General features: G+C 22.3%; 4 protein-coding genes across 4 annotated transcripts; 3 read left to right on the forward strand and 1 right to left on the reverse strand.

The window, feature by feature from the left end:
- Positions 1-908: 908 nt before the first annotated feature.
- PRSY57_0726600 (dynein light chain, putative) lies at positions 909-1,202 on the forward strand (the record flags this gene model as incomplete). The annotated part of the gene is made up of 1 exon (XM_012906919.1): positions 909-1,202. One exon carries the CDS (start codon positions 909-911, stop codon positions 1,200-1,202), a length of 294 nt encoding a protein of 97 aa, XP_012762373.1.
- Positions 1,203-2,368: 1,166 nt separating this feature from the next.
- On the forward strand, positions 2,369-17,821 carry PRSY57_0726700 (dynein heavy chain, putative; the record flags this gene model as incomplete). Its single annotated transcript, XM_012906920.2, has 2 exons — positions 2,369-17,299; positions 17,573-17,821. 2 exons carry the CDS (start codon positions 2,369-2,371, stop codon positions 17,819-17,821), a joined length of 15,180 nt encoding a protein of 5,059 aa, XP_012762374.2.
- Positions 17,822-18,238: 417 nt separating this feature from the next.
- Positions 18,239-18,787, reverse strand: PRSY57_0726800 (hypothetical protein; the record flags this gene model as incomplete). The annotated part of the gene is made up of 2 exons (XM_012906921.1): positions 18,239-18,459; positions 18,658-18,787. 2 exons carry the CDS (start codon positions 18,785-18,787, stop codon positions 18,239-18,241), a joined length of 351 nt encoding a protein of 116 aa, XP_012762375.1.
- Positions 18,788-19,384: 597 nt separating this feature from the next.
- PRSY57_0726900 (tRNA pseudouridine synthase D, putative) lies at positions 19,385-22,000 on the forward strand (the record flags this gene model as incomplete). Its single annotated transcript, XM_012906922.2, has 1 exon — positions 19,385-22,000. The coding sequence occupies one exon, from the start codon at positions 19,385-19,387 to the stop codon at positions 21,998-22,000; it is 2,616 nt and encodes an 871-aa protein (XP_012762376.2).
- Positions 22,001-22,282: the final 282 nt, after the last annotated feature.

The raw sequence follows: 22,282 nt of genomic DNA on the forward strand, positions 1-22,282 counted from the left end.
ATATAAAAAAAAGGAAGAAAAGACGAAAAAAATAATTCTTCTAAGTTATATATATTTGAAAAAATATATTAATTCTTATTTATATTTACAATGCTATGTATAAAATATATATACATACATAAATACATACATATATCTATATATATATATATATATATATATTTAAATTTAATAAATAAAAAGTACAAAAAGGATTCTATTATATGTTAATATAAGAAAACTCACTACATTTCTTATTTATATATAATTACAAAATGGGAAAATAATATTTATGTTGCTGTTAATAAAATTGAAAAAAATATGTACATTTTTATATCTTATATTTTTGTTAATTTTTTTTTTTTTAAATAAAGAATATGAGGGGAGAAATTCAACTTTTTCTATTGATATTTTATGTTATTAAATATTATAAAAGAAAAAAATATATCTTTGAATTTATTTTATATAAAATAATTTCATAGAAGTGTTATTAGACACTCCGTATAAAAAAAAAAAAAGGAAAGAATTAATTTTTTAATACATGTTAAGAGAAAAACATATGCATATATTTCATAATTTAATTTTTATGGGAGTTTTCTATGAAAACATATATAATTATATAAATTGTTATCATTTTAAAAAACGTGAAAAAAAAAAAAAATGAATATACATATATATATATATATATAATATATATTTAAAAGCATGTCTCAGCGTGTGTAGATTAAAAGTATTACATGATTTTGAAAAAAAAAACATAATCACAAAATATATAAAATATATATATATATATATATATATGTTTACTTATTTTTTATATTTAATATAATTTTTCGTTTAGATTGTATCTCAATTTTGACTTAATAATATAAATATACACTTCTTTCGAATTGTAGAAATAGATGAAAAAAAAAAAAAAAAAAAAAAAAATGGAAGAACCTAAATGTGATATTTTATATGAACATATGAATTATGAAAATAAAATAAAATTAATTAACATAGCAAAGGAAATATATATAAATATAAATAATAATAAAATAAATTCTTGGAGAAATGCAACTATAGCTTTAAGAGATAAAATAAAGGAAGTTTTAGATTTTAACGAAAAAGGTTGGCATATAATAATTGGATCCAAATTTGGATTTTTTTGTACTCATGAAATTTATCATGCTTTGCATTTTAAATTAGATCATATAGAGTTCCTTATTTTTAAACATGGATAAATAAATAAAAAAAATATATATATATATATATAATATAATATATTAATATCTATAAATAATTTTGTTTTTTTATATATGGTATTTTTTATTTTATCATTTAAATAAAAAAAGAACGTATGTGTAAAAATGTATCTTTTAATTTTTTTTTGGAGGGGAGCTTATATACACATTTACCATATAAGAACTTATGATAAATGAAATTTTTTAATTAAAAAGAAAAAAAAAAAAAAAAAAAAAAAAAAAAAAAAAAAAAAGAAACATTCACATATATGGAAGAATACTTGTTTTTATTAAAGATATAATTTGCTTTGTTCCAATGTAAAATATATATATATATATATTTTTTTTTTTTGTTCTTGTGCATTGTTACAACATTTTTCTGTTAATAGAAATACGTGCACACTAAAAGGAAAACAATTTTTTATAAGAAATAAAAATAATTAAATGATAAATGAATTTATAAAATTGAGAATATATTGTTTATAAATTTATGTATATATTTTTAAAAATAAATTATACTACATTTTTTTTTTTGTGTGTATATTTTCTTCCATAATATATAAATAAGACCGAATTTATTTTTTTATATTAATTTATAGCATTTATAATGTGCTTATTTGATTTGATTTTTTTTTTAATATATATATATATATATATATATATATATATAATTAGAAAGGCATATTTTTATTTTCTTTTATGTTGAAACATATATTTAAATTAATCTTATTTTGGACAAATAATTAAAATACTAATTAAAAATAAAATAAATAAGTAAACAATGTATATTTATATATGGATTAATTTTTACTCTATGGTCTCACATTAATGTGGTTTTTTTTTTTTTTTTTTTTTTTTTTTCATGTTATATTTTATAATTAATTATATATGTCTATATTTTTTTTATTTTTTTCGTAATTAAATGAATTTATAATAATATTTATATAAATCTTTCTTTTTGTGTAAATAATTTATGTGATGGTTCACTTGAATGTTAATCTATATGAAAAAAAAAAAAAAGAATTAAAAAAAGGAAAAGAAAAGAAAGGAAAATAACAGAGGAGTTGTCTTATAATAATATATATATGTATATATATATACATATATATATCCAAAAGTATTTATAATCAACACAAAATACAATTCTTTATATATATTAAAAATCTATGGAATTAGAAAAGACACATTTAATAAACTACTTTTTGGAAATCTGCCCTACCGTTTTAGATTGTTCTCGAAAAGAACTTCAATCAGTTTTAATTAAAAAAGAAGAAGAGAAAATAAGAAAATTTTTGTTGGATAAGAATATTAATTTAATAGTTATAGGAAAAGAAGGTAATGATAATGTAGAAAGAGAAATGAATGATAAAGAGAATGATAATGTAGATATAAATATGAGTGAAGAATATAATAATATGAGAACGTCTAACTTGGATAATAAATATAATAATTTTTTATTTGTAGAATTAATGATAAATTACAAATGTGTAACTAAAAGTATTTCAATTGCTTTTATGAAAAGAAATAAAGAAAACTTTTTATCGTTAAATGATAAAATAGATAATAGAAATAAAATAAATTTATCAAATGAATTATTAATGTTTGTATGTGGACAAAATGATTGTAATACTCCATTAGATTTAGTATATTTATATTTATCTCAAGGTTTTAATAATATTTTTGATGCAGCTTCTGGTTATGGACAGAATATATCAGGTCCTGATTCGTCTCATTTTAATTATGGAACAAAAAAAGATGTAGAAAATATGTTTAGTATAAATAATAAATATATAGGATATGAAGGAGAAAATAAAGTATCAAATATATTAATGAATAATGTATCTAAAAAATTGAATGAGTTATTAATATCTATGAAAAATGCACAAATTGATTTGAATATTCCAATAATAAATTTACATGTTGATAAAAGAATAAAAAAGTTATTAGAAGAAAATCCAAATGTTGATGATATGAAACCTGATAAATTAAAACAATTATGTGAATCTCAAGAATTTATAAATCAATTACAAAAAGATGTTACTAAATGGATTGAAGATATACAAAAGTTAACAAGATTAAATGGAGAATTTAAAAGTGGTGGGAGTGCATTATCTGAAATTAATTTTTGGATAGGTTATGAAAATGCTTTATACCAACTAGAAAGTCAATTAAAAAATCCTGAAGTTATATTAACATTACATATATTAAAAAATGCGAAACGATATTTTGCAACTATATCTTTTGATAGTGATATACAATTAAAACAATCGAAAGAATATGTATTAAATGTCAATATATTAATGAAAGATTTTCCTATAGAAGATTTATTAGGTGCAACAAGTATACAACAAATTATTCAAGCTGTTCGAAATATATTTAATCATTTAAAAAAATTAAAAAACACAACAAAATATCCATTATCTAGATCTTATAATTTTGTTGAATCATTATCTAGAGATTTAAATAATACTATGAAAAAAGTTCTATGTACTCAATCATTGATGAATATGGATTATGAAGAATTCGATGTACTCATTTCTGGGTGTGTCGAAATATTTAGATTATGGAATGAAGAAATGAGAGTATTTAAGGATATGGTAAGAGAATTGATAAAAAAAAGAAGTTTTAATGAAAGAGCTCCAGCTAAAATGGTATTTGAACATATCCATTTACAAGAAAGGTTAGATGAAATTAAAAAGTTTAGAAAACAACATGAAAAATTCAAAAGCGTTATAAGTACAGTATTTGGTTCTAATAATAAGTCCTTAGGTATTAATTTGTATAAAGATATTAATACAGCTTATAATATATTTTTATCATTAGATCCATTAGATTTATCTAAAAATGGTGAAGCTAATTGGGAAAAAGCAAAGTTATCATATGAATCTAAAGTTAATAGAGTTGAATCTCAAATAACATTTAAATTAAGAGACCAATTAGGAGGTGCTAAAACATCCGCTGAAATGTTTCATGCCTTTTCTAAATTTAACCCCCTATTTTTTAGACCTAAAATTAGAGGAGCTATACAAGAATATCAAAATACATTAATACAAATTGTAGTAGATGATTTAAGGAAATTACAAATGATTTATATCAACGGTTATTTAAAAAGTGATTCCCAAAAAGTGTCTACTATTAGAGATATTCCTTTAGTAGCTGGATCAATTATTTGGGCTAAACAAATTGAAAGGAAATTAGAAGATTCATTAAAAAGAATCGAAAATGTTTTAGGTAGAGGATGGGAGCAGCATTCTGAGGGCAAAATTTTAAGACAAAATATTGATAATTTTAAAAATTTATTATCACAGAATAAAACATTTGAAAAATGGTTAAAAAATATTAAGAGCGCAGATAAATTTGATATGTATGATAACATTATAAATATAAAAAAATTAGGAGGAAATAATTATGAAATTTTAGCAAATTATGATTTCCAATTTTTTAATATTTTTAAAGAAGTGCGGTATTTACAATCTATAAATTTAAGAGTTCCTTATTCAATAAAAGTAAAAGCTGATGAAACTAAGTTAATATATCCATATGCATTAACTTTACAAAAAACGTTTAGGACATATATGAAAATATGTATTTCAATGGATAATCAAGCTAAAGACGTACCATTTAATCAAACTATCAAAAAATTAGTAGCTGCTATACATAATACTGTACAGAATAAAATTAAGGAAGGGATTTATTTACATTGGGATTCAGATATAATCGAAACATATGTACGAAAATTATCAGAAACAATAAATACATTTGAATTCATGGTTGATGAAGCCATGAATAAAAATAAAATTGTTTTAGATTCATTAGAAAAAATGAAAACATGTGAAGTATGTTTTGATTGTAATGAACTAAAATCGTTAATTGAAATTATTCAGAAAAAGGCAGATGAATTATATCTAGAACATTATAGAAACGTACATATATGGATTGAAGAATTGAATGTACATATAAATAAAATATTAACTGAGAGACTTGAAGAGATTATAAAAAGGTGGACATGTGAATTTGTTAATTGGCCTAATAATGGAAAAAGGTTCATATGTAAAGAAAATATACATGAATTTAAAATAAAAAATCAGAAATTTTATTTACATCCATCTATTGATTCAATGAGACAAATATGGTTCTCAAAATTATCTGACGCAATAAACATCATTTGTGGTATAACAAGAATTAAAAATATTTATCAAAAGAAAGAGAAAACAAACGAAAAAATACAAATAAAAAGCAAAGGAAAAAATAAGAATAATGATAAGGATGATGATTATATATATTATACTAACGATTCTAATAATAATAATAATAATAATAATAATATATATAATAATACGTGTGATGATAACAATAACAATATTGTTATCAATGATGTTATTTTAGATAATACTTATAAATACATTATATATTTTATAGACAAGACAATATATGATAATGCAATTAAATCTATTAATGATATGGTAGATAAGGCACAGAAATATGAATCCATTTGGTTACAATATAAAACATTATGGCAAATAGAAATTGGAGATATAATATCAAGTTTTGGTGAAGATATCGAAACATGGAAAATATTTATGAATGAAATCAAACAAACAGAAAATACATTTGATACATTAGATACAGAAAAATATTTTGGACCGATTGTTATAGATTATAGAATACTTCAATCTAAGGTTAGTTCTAAATTTGAAATATGGCAAAAAGAAATAGTATCTGAATTTTCTAAAAAGTTAGGAGAAAAAACATTATATTTAAAAGAAGAAATTGAAAAGGCTTTATATGATTTAAATACACAATCAGAATTAAAGAATGAAACCGAAATAACAGCTATGCATATATTGTCTATGACTCCCAAGGATATTGTTGGAATAATGAATACCTATGATATGGATATTCTATCGAAAACATGTAATAGTATATATAATTTTATTGAAAAAATAAATGAAATTAACAAAAAGGAAGAATTGGAATGGGGGAAAAAATGTGATTTATTAAAACAAAGTGAAGTATTATTAGAAAAACAAAGATATACATTTCCTACTAATTGGTTATATATAGATAACATTATAGGTAAATTAGAAACTGTAAAACAAATTTGTAAATATCAAATAAAATTAATTAAGGATTATTTACCATATATACAAAGTATGGTTTTAGATTTTGATAGAAAAGTACAAAATAATATAAAAGAATTATTTGAAGAATGGAATAAAAATAAACCTTCTCATGGAAATGCAAATAGTACAAAAGCTTTACAAATAATAAGTAGTTTTGAAGAAAGAATTGATATAATTAATGAACAATATGAGATATCAGAGAAAATAAGAAAATTATTAGAATTAGAAAGCAGTGAATCTGAAATTGGTTTTCATGTTTCACCTAATATACTTAAAGAAGAAATTAATTGTGTAAAAGGTATATGGGATGAATTAAAGATAATTTATTCAAATATATGTGATATGAAGAAAATGTTGTGGTCTAATGTTGATCCTAAAGATGTTAAACATCGTTTAAATAATTTATTAGAATCCATAAAAAAAATACCAGCAAAATATCGTCAATATGAAATATTTGATAATGTACAAAATGAAATACAACAATATTTGAAAACGTATAGCTTATTATTAGATTTAAAATCTGAATCATTAAAGGAAAGACATTGGAAATTGATTTTACAAAAATTGAATGTTAAAATATACTATAATAAATTAACCTTAGGCAACTTGTGGTCTCTCCATTTATGTATTCATGAGAATGTATTAAGTGAAATATTAAATCAAGCACAAGGAGAAATGGCATTAGAACAATTTCTTAGAGGATTAAAAGATACTTGGAATGAATACGAATTAGAACTTGTTCAATATCAAAATAAATGTAAATTAATAAAAGGATGGAATGATATATTTTCTACCATTGATGATCATTTAAATGCAATTCAATCAATGAAAATATCTTCTTATATAAAAATATTTGAAGAAGAAACATTTACATGGGATGATAAATTAAATAGATTACGTAATTTATTAGATGTATGGATGAATGTACAAAGGAAATGGGTTTATTTAGAAGGTGTATTAAAAGGATCGTCAGATATAAAATCATTATTACCTCAAGAATATAATAGATTTAAAATAATTGATTCTGATTTTATTAATATTATGAAAAAAACTAGTGATAAACCAAAGTTGTTAGAATTGTTTCAAATGGAAGGGTTTCAGAAACAATTGGATCGATTGTCTGATTCTTTATCAAAGATTCAAAAAGCTTTAGGTGAATATTTAGAAAAACAGAGGAATAAATTTCCAAGATTTTATTTTGTTGGAGATGAAGATTTATTAGAAATGATTGGTAATTCTAAAGATGCTAAAATAATTCAAAGAAATGTTAACAAAATGTTTGCTGGTATAAATTCGTTTATATTAAAAGAAAATACAAATGATATTATATTAGGTATGTCTTCACGAGAAGGTGAAGAGGTTTTATTTTTGGAACCATTAAATATTAGTTCATTTAATACATTAAAAGAATGGTTAATAGTTTTAGAAAAATCTATGAAAAGTAGTTTAGAATTTTATTTAGATGAAGCAGCAAAAGAAATATTAGAAATGGATATGATGGAATGTACGAAAATTGAAAATAATAAAATATTGTTATGGTCAGAAAAATATCCGAATCAAATTATATTATTATGTTTACAAATACTATGGACTACCAATATTGAAAATGAACTAATAAATTTTTCCAAAAACAGTTCTGATGAATCCAATACATTATTTCATAAAAGTGAAAAGATATGTTTGAATCTTTTAGAATTTTTAGCAGTTAATGTTGTTAAACAAAAGGATCATAGAACAAGACAAAAATTTGTTCAAATGATTACTGAATTAGTACATCAAAGGGATGTGATACGTATACTTATAGATAAGAATGTGAATAATGTTAATAGTTTTATATGGTTACAATATATGAGATATTACTGGGATTCCAAAAAGAAAGATAATAAAATCAATTTAATTATAAAAATGGCGGATGCAACTTTTGAATATGGCTATGAATATTTAGGAATGTGTGAGAAGTTAGTTCAAACTGAATTAACAGATGCATGTTTTTTAACCTTAACACAAGCATTAAAAATGAAATTAGGAGGAAATCCTTTTGGACCAGCTGGAACAGGAAAAACGGAGAGCGTAAAAGCCTTAGGTGCACAATTAGGAAGATATGTATTGGTATTTAATTGTGATGAATCTTTTGATTTTACTGCTATGGGTAGAATATTTGTTGGTTTATGTCAGGTTGGTGCTTGGGGATGTTTTGATGAATTTAATAGATTAGAAGAAAGAATCTTATCAGCAGTATCTGAACAAATATTAACAATACAAACTAGTTTAGTTCAAAGAAAAAATGAAATAGAAATATTAAATAAAAAAATAGGATTAAATAAAAATGTAGGTATATTTGTTACAATGAATCCAGGATATGCTGGAAGATCTAATTTACCTGATAATTTAAAACAGCTTTTTAGAAGTTTTGCTATGATTGAACCAAATAAACAATTAATTGTTGAGGTGACATTATTTTCTCAAGGTTTTATTAGTGCTGAACATTTATCAAGTAAAATAGTTTCTTTATTTGATTTATGTTCTGAACAGTTATCTAAGCAGCCTCATTATGATTTTGGATTGAGATCATTAAAAAGTGTTTTGAATTCTGCTGGCAATTTGAAAAGATTAACTTTATTAAAAGATGAATCAAAATATGTGCAAAACAATCAAATAGGTTTTAACGAAACATTAGATAATAATAATAATAACAACAATAATAATAACAATAACAATATTAATAAGAGAAAAACTACTACTAATACAAATGAAAGTAATATAATTTCAATGGAACAAACCTTATTATTAAAATCTGTGTGTGATACTGTTTATCCCAAATTAGTTTCCAGTGATATTATTTTAATACAGAGTTTATTAAAAGGTGTATTTCCAAATGTGAACGTAGGAGATTTAGAAGAAAAAGGTTTAATTAATGAAATACATCGTTTATGTAAATTAAGACATTTTACACCTGAAGAAAAATGGATTACAAAAATATGTCAAATATATCAAATAATGAAGTTACAACATGGTGTAATGTTAGTTGGAGATGTTGGTACTGGGAAAAGTAGTGCTTGGAAAATACTTTTAGATTCTTTAGAAGCATTAGATAATATAAAAGGAGTAAGTTATGTTATAGATGCCAAATCTTTAGATAAAGAAGAAATATATGGAAAGCTTGATAATATTAATTTAGAATGGACTGATGGTGTATTTACAGGTATTTTAAGAAAAATTATTTATAATTCTTCTACTCAATCAGGAAATACAAATAAAAGACATTGGATAGTTTTTGATGGTGATGTTGATCCTGAATGGGCAGAAAATCTAAACAGTGTTTTAGATGATAATAAATTATTAACATTACCAAATGGAGAACGTCTTCCAATTCCTGAGAGTGTTAGAATATTATTTGAAGTTGATACATTAAAGCATGCTACATTAGCTACTGTTAGTAGATGTGGAATGATATGGTTTTCACGAGATATTTTGTCACCAATAATACTTTTTAAACATAAATTGAATATGTTAAAATATGATGATAATGATTATCCTCGCAAAATGGATAAATTTAAGTTATTACTTATTAATAACAACGAGCGTATTACCGAAAAAAATGAAAATGAAAATAAAAATAAAAATATTAACAATAATAATAATAATAGTAATAATATTTATAGTAATAATATTTATAGTATGAATCATATGAATACTTATAATGTGAATGCAAATGAACAAAATCTGCAACAATTTGATAATATTGATAGCGAAAATATAATGGATAATATAAGAATGAATTCTAGAATTTTTTTTGAAGAAAATGAACAAGAAACCAGTTCATCATATATAATAAGAACCATTCCTTATAGAGCTGTAAATATTATTAGTGATTATTTTGAAGAAAATGAATTTGTACATCAATGTTTAGTTGAAGCAGAAAATTATGAACATGTAATGGATTATGAATATATAAGAGTTATTGAAAGTACTTGCTTATTATTACAAAAAGGATTTGATAATTTAGTTAAGAAGAATGAAAAAATAAATAATACATTATCTGATGATGATATAGAAAAATATATATCTAAATGGTTAGTAGTAAGTATTTTATGGGGTATAGGTGGCTCCTTAAATCTTGAAACACGAGAAAAATTTTCCATGTTTGTTCAATCCATTTGTTCTATACCATTACCTAATGATTTATTATCAAAAGGGAAAATGCATAATATGGATAATACTAATAAAATATCAAATACGTTATTAGATTATCAACCTAATATTGAAGATGGAGAATGGATAAATTGGAAAGAGCTTGTACAAATAATAGATGTTGATAGAACAGAAATATCCGATGCAACTTTAGTTATTGAAACTATGGATACTATTAGACATGAAACCATTTTGGAAGGATGGCTTCATTTAAAAAAACCATTCATTTTATGTGGTCCTCCTGGATCAGGAAAAACCATGACATTAACTTCAGTTTTAAAAAAATCATCTGAATTTGATATAGCATCATTAAATTTTTCTTCTGGATCTTTGCCAAACTTACTATTACAAACGTTTGATCATTATTGTGAATATGTGAAGACAACAAGCGAATTGGTTTTAAGACCTTTGCAACCAGGAAAATGGCTAATAATATTTGCTGATGAAATTAATTTACCTACACCTGATAAATATGATACACAAAGAATTATTATGTTCATGAGACAAATTTATGAATCACAAGGTTTTTGGAAATATGACGTTAATAATAATTCATGGAATTGGGTTAAAATAGAAAGAATTACTTTCGCTGGTGCTTGTAACCCTCCAACAGATGCTGGAAGAAATCCTTTAAGCAATCGTTTTTTAAGACATACATCTGTTCTGTATGTTGATTTTCCAGGTTATGAATCATTAAAACAAATATATGGAACATTTAATAGAGCTATTCTTCGTAAATTTCCACAATCCTCTCACATGGCAGATAATTTAACACAAGCAATGGTTGATTTTTATACCAAATTTTCTGAAACATTTACTATCGATATGCAACCTCATTATATTTATAGTCCAAGAGAATTAACTAGATGGAAATTGGCATTATATGAAACATTAGAAAGTTGTGATGAATTAAAAACTAAAGATTTAGTTAGACTTTGTATATGTGAAGGTTTAAGAATTTTTCAAGATAGACTAATATATAAAAAGGAAAAGAAAGAAACCGATAAAATTATAGATGATATATTTAAATATTCTTTTCCAGATATTACCAAAGAAGATTTATTAAGACCAATTTTATTTAATTCTTATATGAAAAATTATTATACAGAAATAGATAAAAAAGATTTAAAAGAATTGATACTATCCAAATTAAAAATATTTAACGAAGAAGAAATAAATGTACAATTAGTTTTATTTGATGATGTTTTAGACCATATTACAAGAATTGACAGAGTATTAAGACTGCCATTGGGACATTTGTTATTAGTAGGAGCATCAGGTGCGGGGAAAACGATATTGTCTAGATTTGTTTCGTGGATAAATGGATTATCTGTTTTTCAAATTCGTGCTGGAAGAAATTATACTACTGAATCTTTTGAAGCAGATCTAAGGCATATTATGAAACGTGCTGGAATTAAAGAAGAAAAAATAACATTTATTTTTGATGAATCGAATGTTTTAGGACCAGCTTTTTTAGAAAGAATGAATGCTTTATTAGCTAGTGGAGAAGTTCCTGGTTTGTTTGAAGGGGATAATTATATAACCTTAATTAATGAATGTAAATCGGCTTATCGTTCGAATATAGGTTTAGATGAATCAGATATATTTAAAAAGTTTACAAAACAGGTTCAACAAAATTTACACATAGTTTTTACTATGAATCCTGCAAATCCTGATTTTGCAAATAGACAGGCTACATCTCCTGCTTTGTTTAACAGGTGTGTTATTGATTGGTTTGGTGATTGGCCTTACAGTGCTTTATTACAAGTTGCTAGTGAATTTATTTTTAATTTAATTTTACCTGATAATAATTTCTATATGGATTATGTAGGAAATGAAGATGGTCCAATTAAAGGTAAAATTCAATATAAAAATAATAAGGCGTATTTTTTGTCAAGAGCTATTGTAGAAATTCATAATTCTGTTGTACATATTAATAACGTTTTGATGAAAAAAGGGAATAGATATAATTATATGACTCCAAGAGATTTCCTTGATTTTATTAAACATTTTTTGAAAATAATAGATGAGAAAAAAGAAGAAGTTTCTAGTCAGAAAAATCATTTAAATTCAGGTTTGAATAAATTAAAAGATACAGAGGTACAAGTTGCTGAGTTGAGAAATTCATTAGCTATAAAAAAAAAGACACTTGCTGAAAAGGATTTGGAAGCAGAAGAAAAAATGAAGCTAATGATAGAACAACAAACTGAAACAGAAGATAAGAAAAAGAAAGCTGAAATATTATCTAAAAAATTAGATGAACAATTTATAATTATTGATCAAAGAAAAGAAGTTGTTAGAAAAGAATTAAGTGAAGTTGAACCTAAATTTAGAGAAGCTGAAGAAGCTGTTAAAAATATTCCAAAAAAGAATTTTGATGAATTAAGAGCTATGGCTAATCCTCCTATTTTAGTAAGGAATGCAGTTGAAGCAGTTGCTATATTAATTATGAATGAAGGTGATAAAAATGTTACATGGGAAGATGCTAGAAAAATAATGAAAGGACAAGACTTTATAAATAAAGTATTATATTTAGACAAAAAGGCGGTAAAGCCACAAACAAGTTCTCAAATTAAGAAACGTATAAATAATAATGATTGGGATGTTGAAAGAATAAATAAAGCATCAAGAGCTGCAGGTCCTCTAGCTAAATGGGTTGAATCTGTTATTACATTTTTAAATATCTTAGAAACAGTACAACCGTTAGAAAAAGAAATAGAGAAATTACAAGAGGAGACCAAAGTTGCTGAAGATCAATATAATGAACAAAGAGATATAATATGTGAGCTTGAAAAGAAATTAGTTCAATATAAAAATGATTATGCTCAATTAATTAGTCAAGTACAAAATATAAAACAAGAAATGGAAATGGTAGAAAATAAGATAAAAAGATCTATTAATTTAATAGATAATTTAAAATCAGAAAAAGAAAGATGGTCTGAAACATTTATTAATTTAGAAGAAGCTTCCGAAACGTTTGTGGGGGATTGTTTAATAGCTGCAGCATTTTGTGCATACATTGGATTTTTCGAACATTATGAAAGACAACGATTAAAAAGGACATGGGGAGAAATTATAAGAATGCATTATATAAAATACAGAAATGATTTATCATTTATTGAATTTTTATCGAGGCCATCAGAAAGATTACAATGGATAGGAAATGAATTACCAAGTGATGATTTATCTATAGAAAATGCAATCATTATAAATAATTATATACGATATCCTATGATAATTGATCCATCTGATCAAGCAACAACATTTTTGTTAAATCAATATTCTGATAAAAAGATATTAAAAACTTCTTTTTCTGATAAACATTTTATAAAAAATTTAGAAAGTGCCTTGCGATTTGGATCTACATTATTAGTATATGATGTCGAAAAAATTGATGCTATATTAAATTCAGTTTTAAATCAAGAAACACATAAACAAGGTGGTAGGTTATTAATTACTATTGGTGATTCTGAAGTTGATTTTTCACCTTCATTTAATTTATTTTTAACATCAAGAGATGCTCATTTCCAATTTACCCCTGATTTATGTAGTCGTGTAACATTTGTAAATTTTACGTTAACTCCATCTTCTTTACAAAATCAATGTTTAAATATGATACTAAAGAATGAAAGGCCAGATATAGATAAGAAAAGATGTGACCTTTTAAAATTACAAGGAGAATATAAAGTGAAGATAAGGGAGTTAGAAGAATCTTTATTATTAGAATTATCTAATGTAAAAGGTAATATTTTAGATGATGACAATGTTATAAGTACTATGGAGAAATTAAAGGTCCAAGGCGCTGAAGCTTCTAAAGAAGTTAATATAGCAGAAGAAGTTATGGTAGAAGTTGAAAATGTAAGTAATCAATATTTATTTTTAGCACAAGGATCAGCTAGAATATATTTTATTTTACAACATTTATGTAATATTAATTTTTTATATCAATATGATTTAAATTTTTTTTTTAATATAATGAAAGATATGTTTAATAATGATCATTTATTATCAATAGTTAAGAAAAAAGATCATTATAAAGAAAGATTAAAAGTTTTAGAGTATTTACTTTTTTCCTTAACCTATAATCGTGTAGCTAGAGGATTGTTACAAGAAGATAGATATGTATTTGGTCTTCAATTATGTTATGTTAAGAGCATAATAAATCCTAATATAGATATGGATCAAAGTTATTTACATTATTTGTTGAAAGATCATTATTCAAATCATGAAATAGATGAATTTGAACATAAAAAAATTGAAAAGAACTTATTACCAGAATATAATGATGAACAAATTAATGCATTAAATAATTTAATAAAACATAAATCTTTTAGTAATTTAAAAGAATGTATATTAAATAATAAACAAAAGTGGATAGAATTATTACATTCGGCTGAGCCAGAAGCGTTGGTTTGTTCTATACTTAATGATATGAATATGAGTGAAGAATCTATGGATAAATCAGATGAAATGTTGAATAAAAATAAAAATTCGAATATATTGAATAATGTTGAATTTGGAAAAGATGATGGTATATCCGAAGAAAAGAGATATATAAATAATGATAATACAAATATGGATACTACTACTAAAAATAATAATAATAATATGTTGCAAAATAAAAATGATATCTCTTCGTGCTTAAAAGAATCCTTGATTATAAAAGCAATAAGACCAGATAAACTGGAAACTTGTTTTAATAAAATAATAAATCACATATTAGGTAGAGATTTTTTGTGGATCCCTGAATTATCAATGAATGATTTTGAAAAATATGTTAAGGAAAACGCAAATGGAAATATTCCAATTGTTCTAATAAGTTCTCCTGGTTTTGATCCTAGTAATAAAGTTCAACAATTAAGTGAGAAATGTAAAATTCCTTTATTTTCTATTGCTATGGGTTCAGAAGAAGGTTATATATCAGCTGAAAGGGTTATATTTACTGCTCAAAGTAATGGTGGATGGGTTTTATTAAAGAATATTCATATATCTACAAAATGGTTACATGAATTAGAAAAAAATATTCATAAAGCTACGACAAATAAAAATTTTCGATTATTTTTAACTATGGAATTTAATCCTAGAATTCCTCAAAGTTTAATGAGAATATCATTAACATTTATGTTTGAACCTCCTGTTGGTATAAAATTTTCAATTTTAAGATCATTTTCTTTATTTTTAGAAAATAGAGAATTATGTGAACCTAAAATAGCTAGATTACGTTTATACTTTATAGTTTCATATCTCCATGCAATAATATTAGAAAGAAGAAGATATACTCCTATAGGATGGACTAAAAAATATGAATTCAGTGATTCAGATTTAATGTGCGCTTTATCTGTTGTGGATAGTTGGTTAGATAAGGCTTCAACTAAGATAGGGAAAAATGTAAGTGAACATATTGATCCTTGTAATATTCCTTGGGAAGCTATAAAAAAGATATTAAATGAAGCAATATATGGTGGTAGATTAGATAATATGGTAGATCAAAAAATATTAGATACTTTTATTGATCATTTAATGAATAGTAATTCTTTTGAAACTGAATTTAAATTAAATATTTGTAATAGTACATCATCAAATAAGGATTTTTTAGTATCACCTGATTTGTTTAGGAATATAAATGATTATGTAAATTGGACTAATAATATGAGTAATACTGATTTACCTGCATGGTTAGGTTTTGGTCAGCAAGCCGAGGGGTTGTTAACAACTAGAACAAATTTCAGTATTATATCTAAATGGAATATATTATATAGTAAAAGTCGTTCTGATGTTTATGAGCCTTTGCCTCATTCTCCTTTAACAAAATCGTTGAACGAGGAAAAATATATAAGTTTTGAACAATATAAAATAAAAAATATTAAAGAAAAAACCATCAAAGATAGAGATAAAGATAAAAATGAAAATAAAAATAAAAATAAAAACAAGGAAAACGATAATAATAAAAAACATATAGATAATAACAAACTTGTGATATCTTCTTCTGAAAGAACTGAAAGTGAAACTTCAGAATCTTCTTGTACAGTTAGCAGATCTATACATGTTTATTCAAATAATGAAAATATTTTGTTCATCAATAAAATATTAGAGAATTTACCCCAAAATATACCTTGCTTAGAAAAAAATGAGGAGAAGCTGAGGAATGCTGTATTTAGATGTTTTGAGAGAGAAAATAATTTATTTAGTGATTTATTAAAATTAATAAAAACAAATTTAAATCAATTAAAAAATGTTTTAGAAGAAAAAGTAAAATATACAAATAAAATCAGAGCATTAGCAAAAGATTTAAATTCATTTAATGTCCCATCAAATTGGTTACTAGATGGAAATACAACTAATTTAAATTTGACAAATTGGTTAAAGGAATTAATTAATCGTTTATATCAAATAATAGTAATAACACTAGAATTTAATGAAAAAAGTTGTATTGATATAAATGGAAAAAAAAAACAAAAAAATATAAATATAGAAAATAATGAGGATCATAATTTAAATGATTTTTATAAAAGAAATAATGATAATATATTATCCCATTTTAAATTGAATAATAAAGAAAAAAAATTATCTATAAATTTCATTTGGCTAGGAGGATTGTTTTATCCTAGAGCTTTTATAACAGCAACGAGACAGTTATCTGCTTTTAAATTTAAAAATTCCTTGGATGATTTAGAATTATCAGTATTAATTGGAAATAATAATAATATGAAGTATGATGATATGATTCATTTTACTATAACTTGTTTATCTATAGAGGGTGCCGAATGGAGCAACAAGGATAATGTAAATTAAAATAAAAAAATAAGACAAATTAAAATTGAAAAAAATTAAAAAATTTAAAAAATTTTAAAAAAATTACTAAAAATTTTTATAATATATATATATATATATAAATATGTATGTATGTATGTATGTATGTATTATGTATGTATTTATTTATTATGTATGTATTTATTTATTATGTATGTATTTATTTATTTTTATTTTATTTTTTTTTTTTTATGTATACACAAATTATTATTTATCATTATCATTTTATACATATATTTTTTATAGTGTTTAATTTTAAGTGATGAGCTCACAATTGATTTGCCTCCTGTAACGCTAACTTGGGAAAAAAAGGAGATTTTAAAGCAAAAGCAAAAAGAAAGTAGTTCCTCTTTACATTTTATGAATTTACCAATTTATTTAGATAAATCAAGAAATTCATTTATTGGTTTTTGGAATTTTCCAGTTTCTAAAGGTATATCTGAACAAATCTGGTATCAAAGGGGAGTGGCCATATTTTTATCAAAAACGTATTAATCTAAATAATATATATATATATATATAATATTAATAATATATTATTTTTTTCATGATAATTTATACATTTCATAATATATTGTTTTTGGGGATATAAAGGAAATATCCAATTAAGTTTTATAATAATATACATATCTGATTAATTATAAGATTTTTTCGTAATTTTATATTACACAAGAAACATAATAAATATATTTTTTTTTTTTTTTTGCTCACGTTTTTTATTATTAATATATAAATATTATTATTACATACAAATATTATAGGTGTATAATATATTAACACGTTTGTGATTTTTTTTCTTTTGAATAATTAACATATAAATGTATATATATATTAACAGATTTATAAAAATATCCATAACATTTTCTGTCAGTCTCTAAGCAGTTATAATATTTTTGCATATATATATATGTTTTATTTTATTTCCTTTAAAAGTTGCTTCCTCTTTTCATCAGCTGTTAAATTCGAATTAAGTATTAGAGAATTATTATTCGCGTTGGATATATACGGTTTGTTCCATTTTTCAATTTCCTCATTGGTAAAAATATCTGCTTTTTTCTTTTTAAAAAACAAATTATTATTTTTTGGTTCGTTATATTCGCTAAATAAAATCCAAACGAGGCCAACAGTTATTCCTATAAGAATAAATAAATAAATAAATATGTATATATATATATATATATATTTTTTTTTTTTGTCAAAGTAGGATAATAAATATGTTGAATATTATACTAATAAAATAAGAATAAAATTTCCATATATACACAAATTACACCTAAAAATATACGTATACAATTTAAAAAAAAATATACATAAAATACATAATTAGGTACCTGAAAACCATACACTAATTTTGAATGCTGGACTTCCCTTAAGTAATATGGTTCTTTTAAAGGTTTTTATTTCTTTTACAAATTTGTTCATATTAATTAAGGGTAAAATTAAGGTAAGTACTGTGGTCATATTATAAGTTAAAGAAATATAAAGAAAAAACCAAAAAAATAAGAAGAAAAATTAAAATATAAAAAATATATGTATATATGAAAGGGAAATTATAAAAAATATTTATATTAAAAAAAAAAAAAAAAAACTAAATATAATAAAATAAAAGAAAAGAAAAAAAAAGAAAAAGAAAGAACATACAAATGGTTATATATAGATTCTTGTAAATGTAAATTAAAAAAAAAAAAAAAAAAAAAAAAAAGTGCACAGTTGTTTTAAAAAAAAGGTGAGATATATATTCATACATATGAAAATATCTATGTGTATATATATATATATATATATATATATATATATTTTCTTTTAAAATATGGAAAAAAAAAAAAAAATCTCTTTTTTTTTATTTAATTTATTTAATATAATTATTGATATGTACATATTTCTTTTAGTTTTTCATATATATATATATATATATATATATATATATATATATTATATATATATATTTTTTTTTTATATGACATATATTTTTTTAAGCGTGTTTTATAAATGTATATATAAAAAAGGATATGTTTTATTTTTAATTATGCCTATCTACAATGGGATGAATTTGGTATAATGGTTTTTCTTGATATTCGAAATAATTTATTACGTTTAAGGCATGACTTAAATTTAATTGTAACACGTAAGAAATATCATAAATTCATTGGCGCTTCGCATAATTATTCTTCTGTATATTTAGAAGAAGAAGATGTTGGTATTAATCATTTTATGAGTGATTTATTAGATATAGAAAAAGATGAAAAGGTAAAAGGAGAAAAAAAAAAGAATAAAACTAATAATATAGAAAAAGGAAAGGATAATTTAGAATGCGTCTTTAAATATAAGTGTGAAGATTTTCACGTTTATGAAATTAATAAGAATAGAAACATTTTAAATTTAAAATATATAAGAGAAAAATTAATGAGTGATAAATTAAAAAGAAAAGAATATGATAATTATAAAAAGAATGATATGATAATATATTTGAATCAATATAATAAAGCATTACAAGATAATGTTTTAAAAAATAATTATAAAGAAAAGGAAGAAAAAATAGAAAATAATTTGAATATATTACTTAATAATCATTCAAATGAAGAATGTTTACATTTTATTTTATACAAAGTTAATAAAGATACTCAAGAAGCAATACGAGAAATTAGTAAAGTGTCAGGGATTCCAATTACAAGTTTTCACTATTCAGGTTTTAAAGATAAAAGAAGTGTTTCTACTCAAATAATATCAACTAAATTAAAGTACCTAAAAGAATTAAATAATTTAAAAGATTACTATGTAAATAAAAAGAATAAAAAGTTATTAATATGTAATATAGAAAAGGTGAGAGATAAAAAAAAAATTGAATTAGGCGAACATTATGGAAATAAGTTTATAGTAGTATTAAGAAATGTACAAAATAATGAAGACTATTTAAGAGATAGAATAAAATATATAAAGAAATATGGATTTATAAATTATTTTGGTATGCAAAGATTTGGTATATATAAAAATACATTTAATAAAGGTAGGGTACTTATATCAAGAAACTATAAGGAATATATAAATTATGTCTTGGATCCCCACATTTTTGAAAAACGACAATATTGTGGAAATTACATTAAAGATAGTATAAGTATATATATGAAAAAAGCTTGTGAACTGTATCATAAAAGAGGAAAAGATGGGGACAGAGTGAAGAACGCATCAGTTGCATTTCGTTATATTACTCATAAGATGAATAAATTATTGACTAAAATAAGAGAACATGAAAAGGAATCGACATTAATGGTACCATTTAATAATAATAATAATAATAATATTAGTAGTAGTAGTAGTAGTGTACAATATAAAAACGAAATTAATAATAAAATGAATAACCATATAAATAGTAGTAGTAAAAATAAAAATTATGTGAATCATAAATATTTGTATTCTTATATGACAAACTCTGAATATGAAGCTTTTATTCTTCTTCGAAATTTATATCTATTCGAAAAAAATAAAAAGGACATGAATAATGTGTCATTTAATGAAATGGATAAAAAAGATAATTTGGATAATATAAAGGAACAACATGATGATAATAATTTTTATATAAATAAAATAAGATGTGTTAAAGGAATAAGTATGGAAACAAGAAGATTTCATATGCATTCATATAGTGCAAAAATATTTAATTTATTAACATCTTATAGATTATATAATTTTGGAATCATATTAACTAAAGGTGATTATATAATTACTAAAGAAAAGCAAACACTATCAAAAGAATTAAAAAATCAGCATAATTATATAACAATATATGATAATGAAACAAATTGTTTTAATATACATAATGTTGTTTTACCAGTTCTTGGTAGTATGTCCCCTAGGTTATCCTATTTAAATGTATTTTTATCGTTCTATAGAAAATATTATATGAAGAATGTGAGATTAGTTTTTATGGAAATATTATTTTATTTAATTTATATATTGTATGAAGATAATTTGTTTAGACCTAAAGAAAATGTAATTAATTCTTTTTTAGGAAATTTAAAAGATTATGTATTTTCGATAGAAAAAAAAACTAATAATTTTAGGATTAATGAATCAATACATATATTTTGTAAAGATATTTTATTTAAAAAATATCCCATAAAAAATATAGTATATTTGATAAAAGTATTTGATAAGTATATAAATTCCTTTGAATATGAATATGGAATGACTTGTGTTTTTAGAAATATAATTGTATTACCCAAAAATTTATATTTCTCTTTTACTAAATATAATGAACCCAAAGTAAAATTTGTTCAAGATTTATATTTAATAAACCTATCAAATAAAAACAATATGCTTAATACAGAAAATAATAATGAAAATAATAAAAAATTAAAAAATTATATAATAATAAATGATCATATAAGGCATGATAAAAGTTTGACAACAACCCAAATTAAAGTAGAACAGGATGCAAAAGATATATATGGTAAAAACGATACTTTGTCATATAACCAAGGTGATTTTAAAAATAATATAAGTAAAAAAAATGTTATATATAATTATAATGCTTTGATATTAAGCTTTAGTTTATATTCTTCGTCTTATGCTACTATGTTGATAAGAGAATTGTATGGAAAAAAAAATGAGTTGTTAGTGCACAATCTTATACAAAATTGTAAAAAATATGATCAAAGGGTAAGAGATTCAAAATGATACAAAAATATATATATATATATATATATATATTTATTTATAATATGTGCATATGTTTTATTTTTCCTTATCAAAATAAAGAAGTGTATACGTGTCTTATATATATTACACACTATATGAAAAAATATGTATTATATATTATATATATATATATGTAATTTATATTTATATTTATTTATTTAAATTAAATAATATATACTTATATATATTATTTCTACCTTTAGTTATTTTTTTGTACAAAAAAAAAAAAAAAAAAAAAAAAAAAAAAAAAAAAAAAAAAAA

The sequence above is a fragment of the Plasmodium reichenowi genome, chromosome 7 (assembly GCF_001601855.1).
Source record: "Plasmodium reichenowi strain SY57 chromosome 7, whole genome shotgun sequence".
Taxonomy (NCBI): Eukaryota; Apicomplexa; class Aconoidasida; order Haemosporida; family Plasmodiidae; genus Plasmodium; species Plasmodium reichenowi.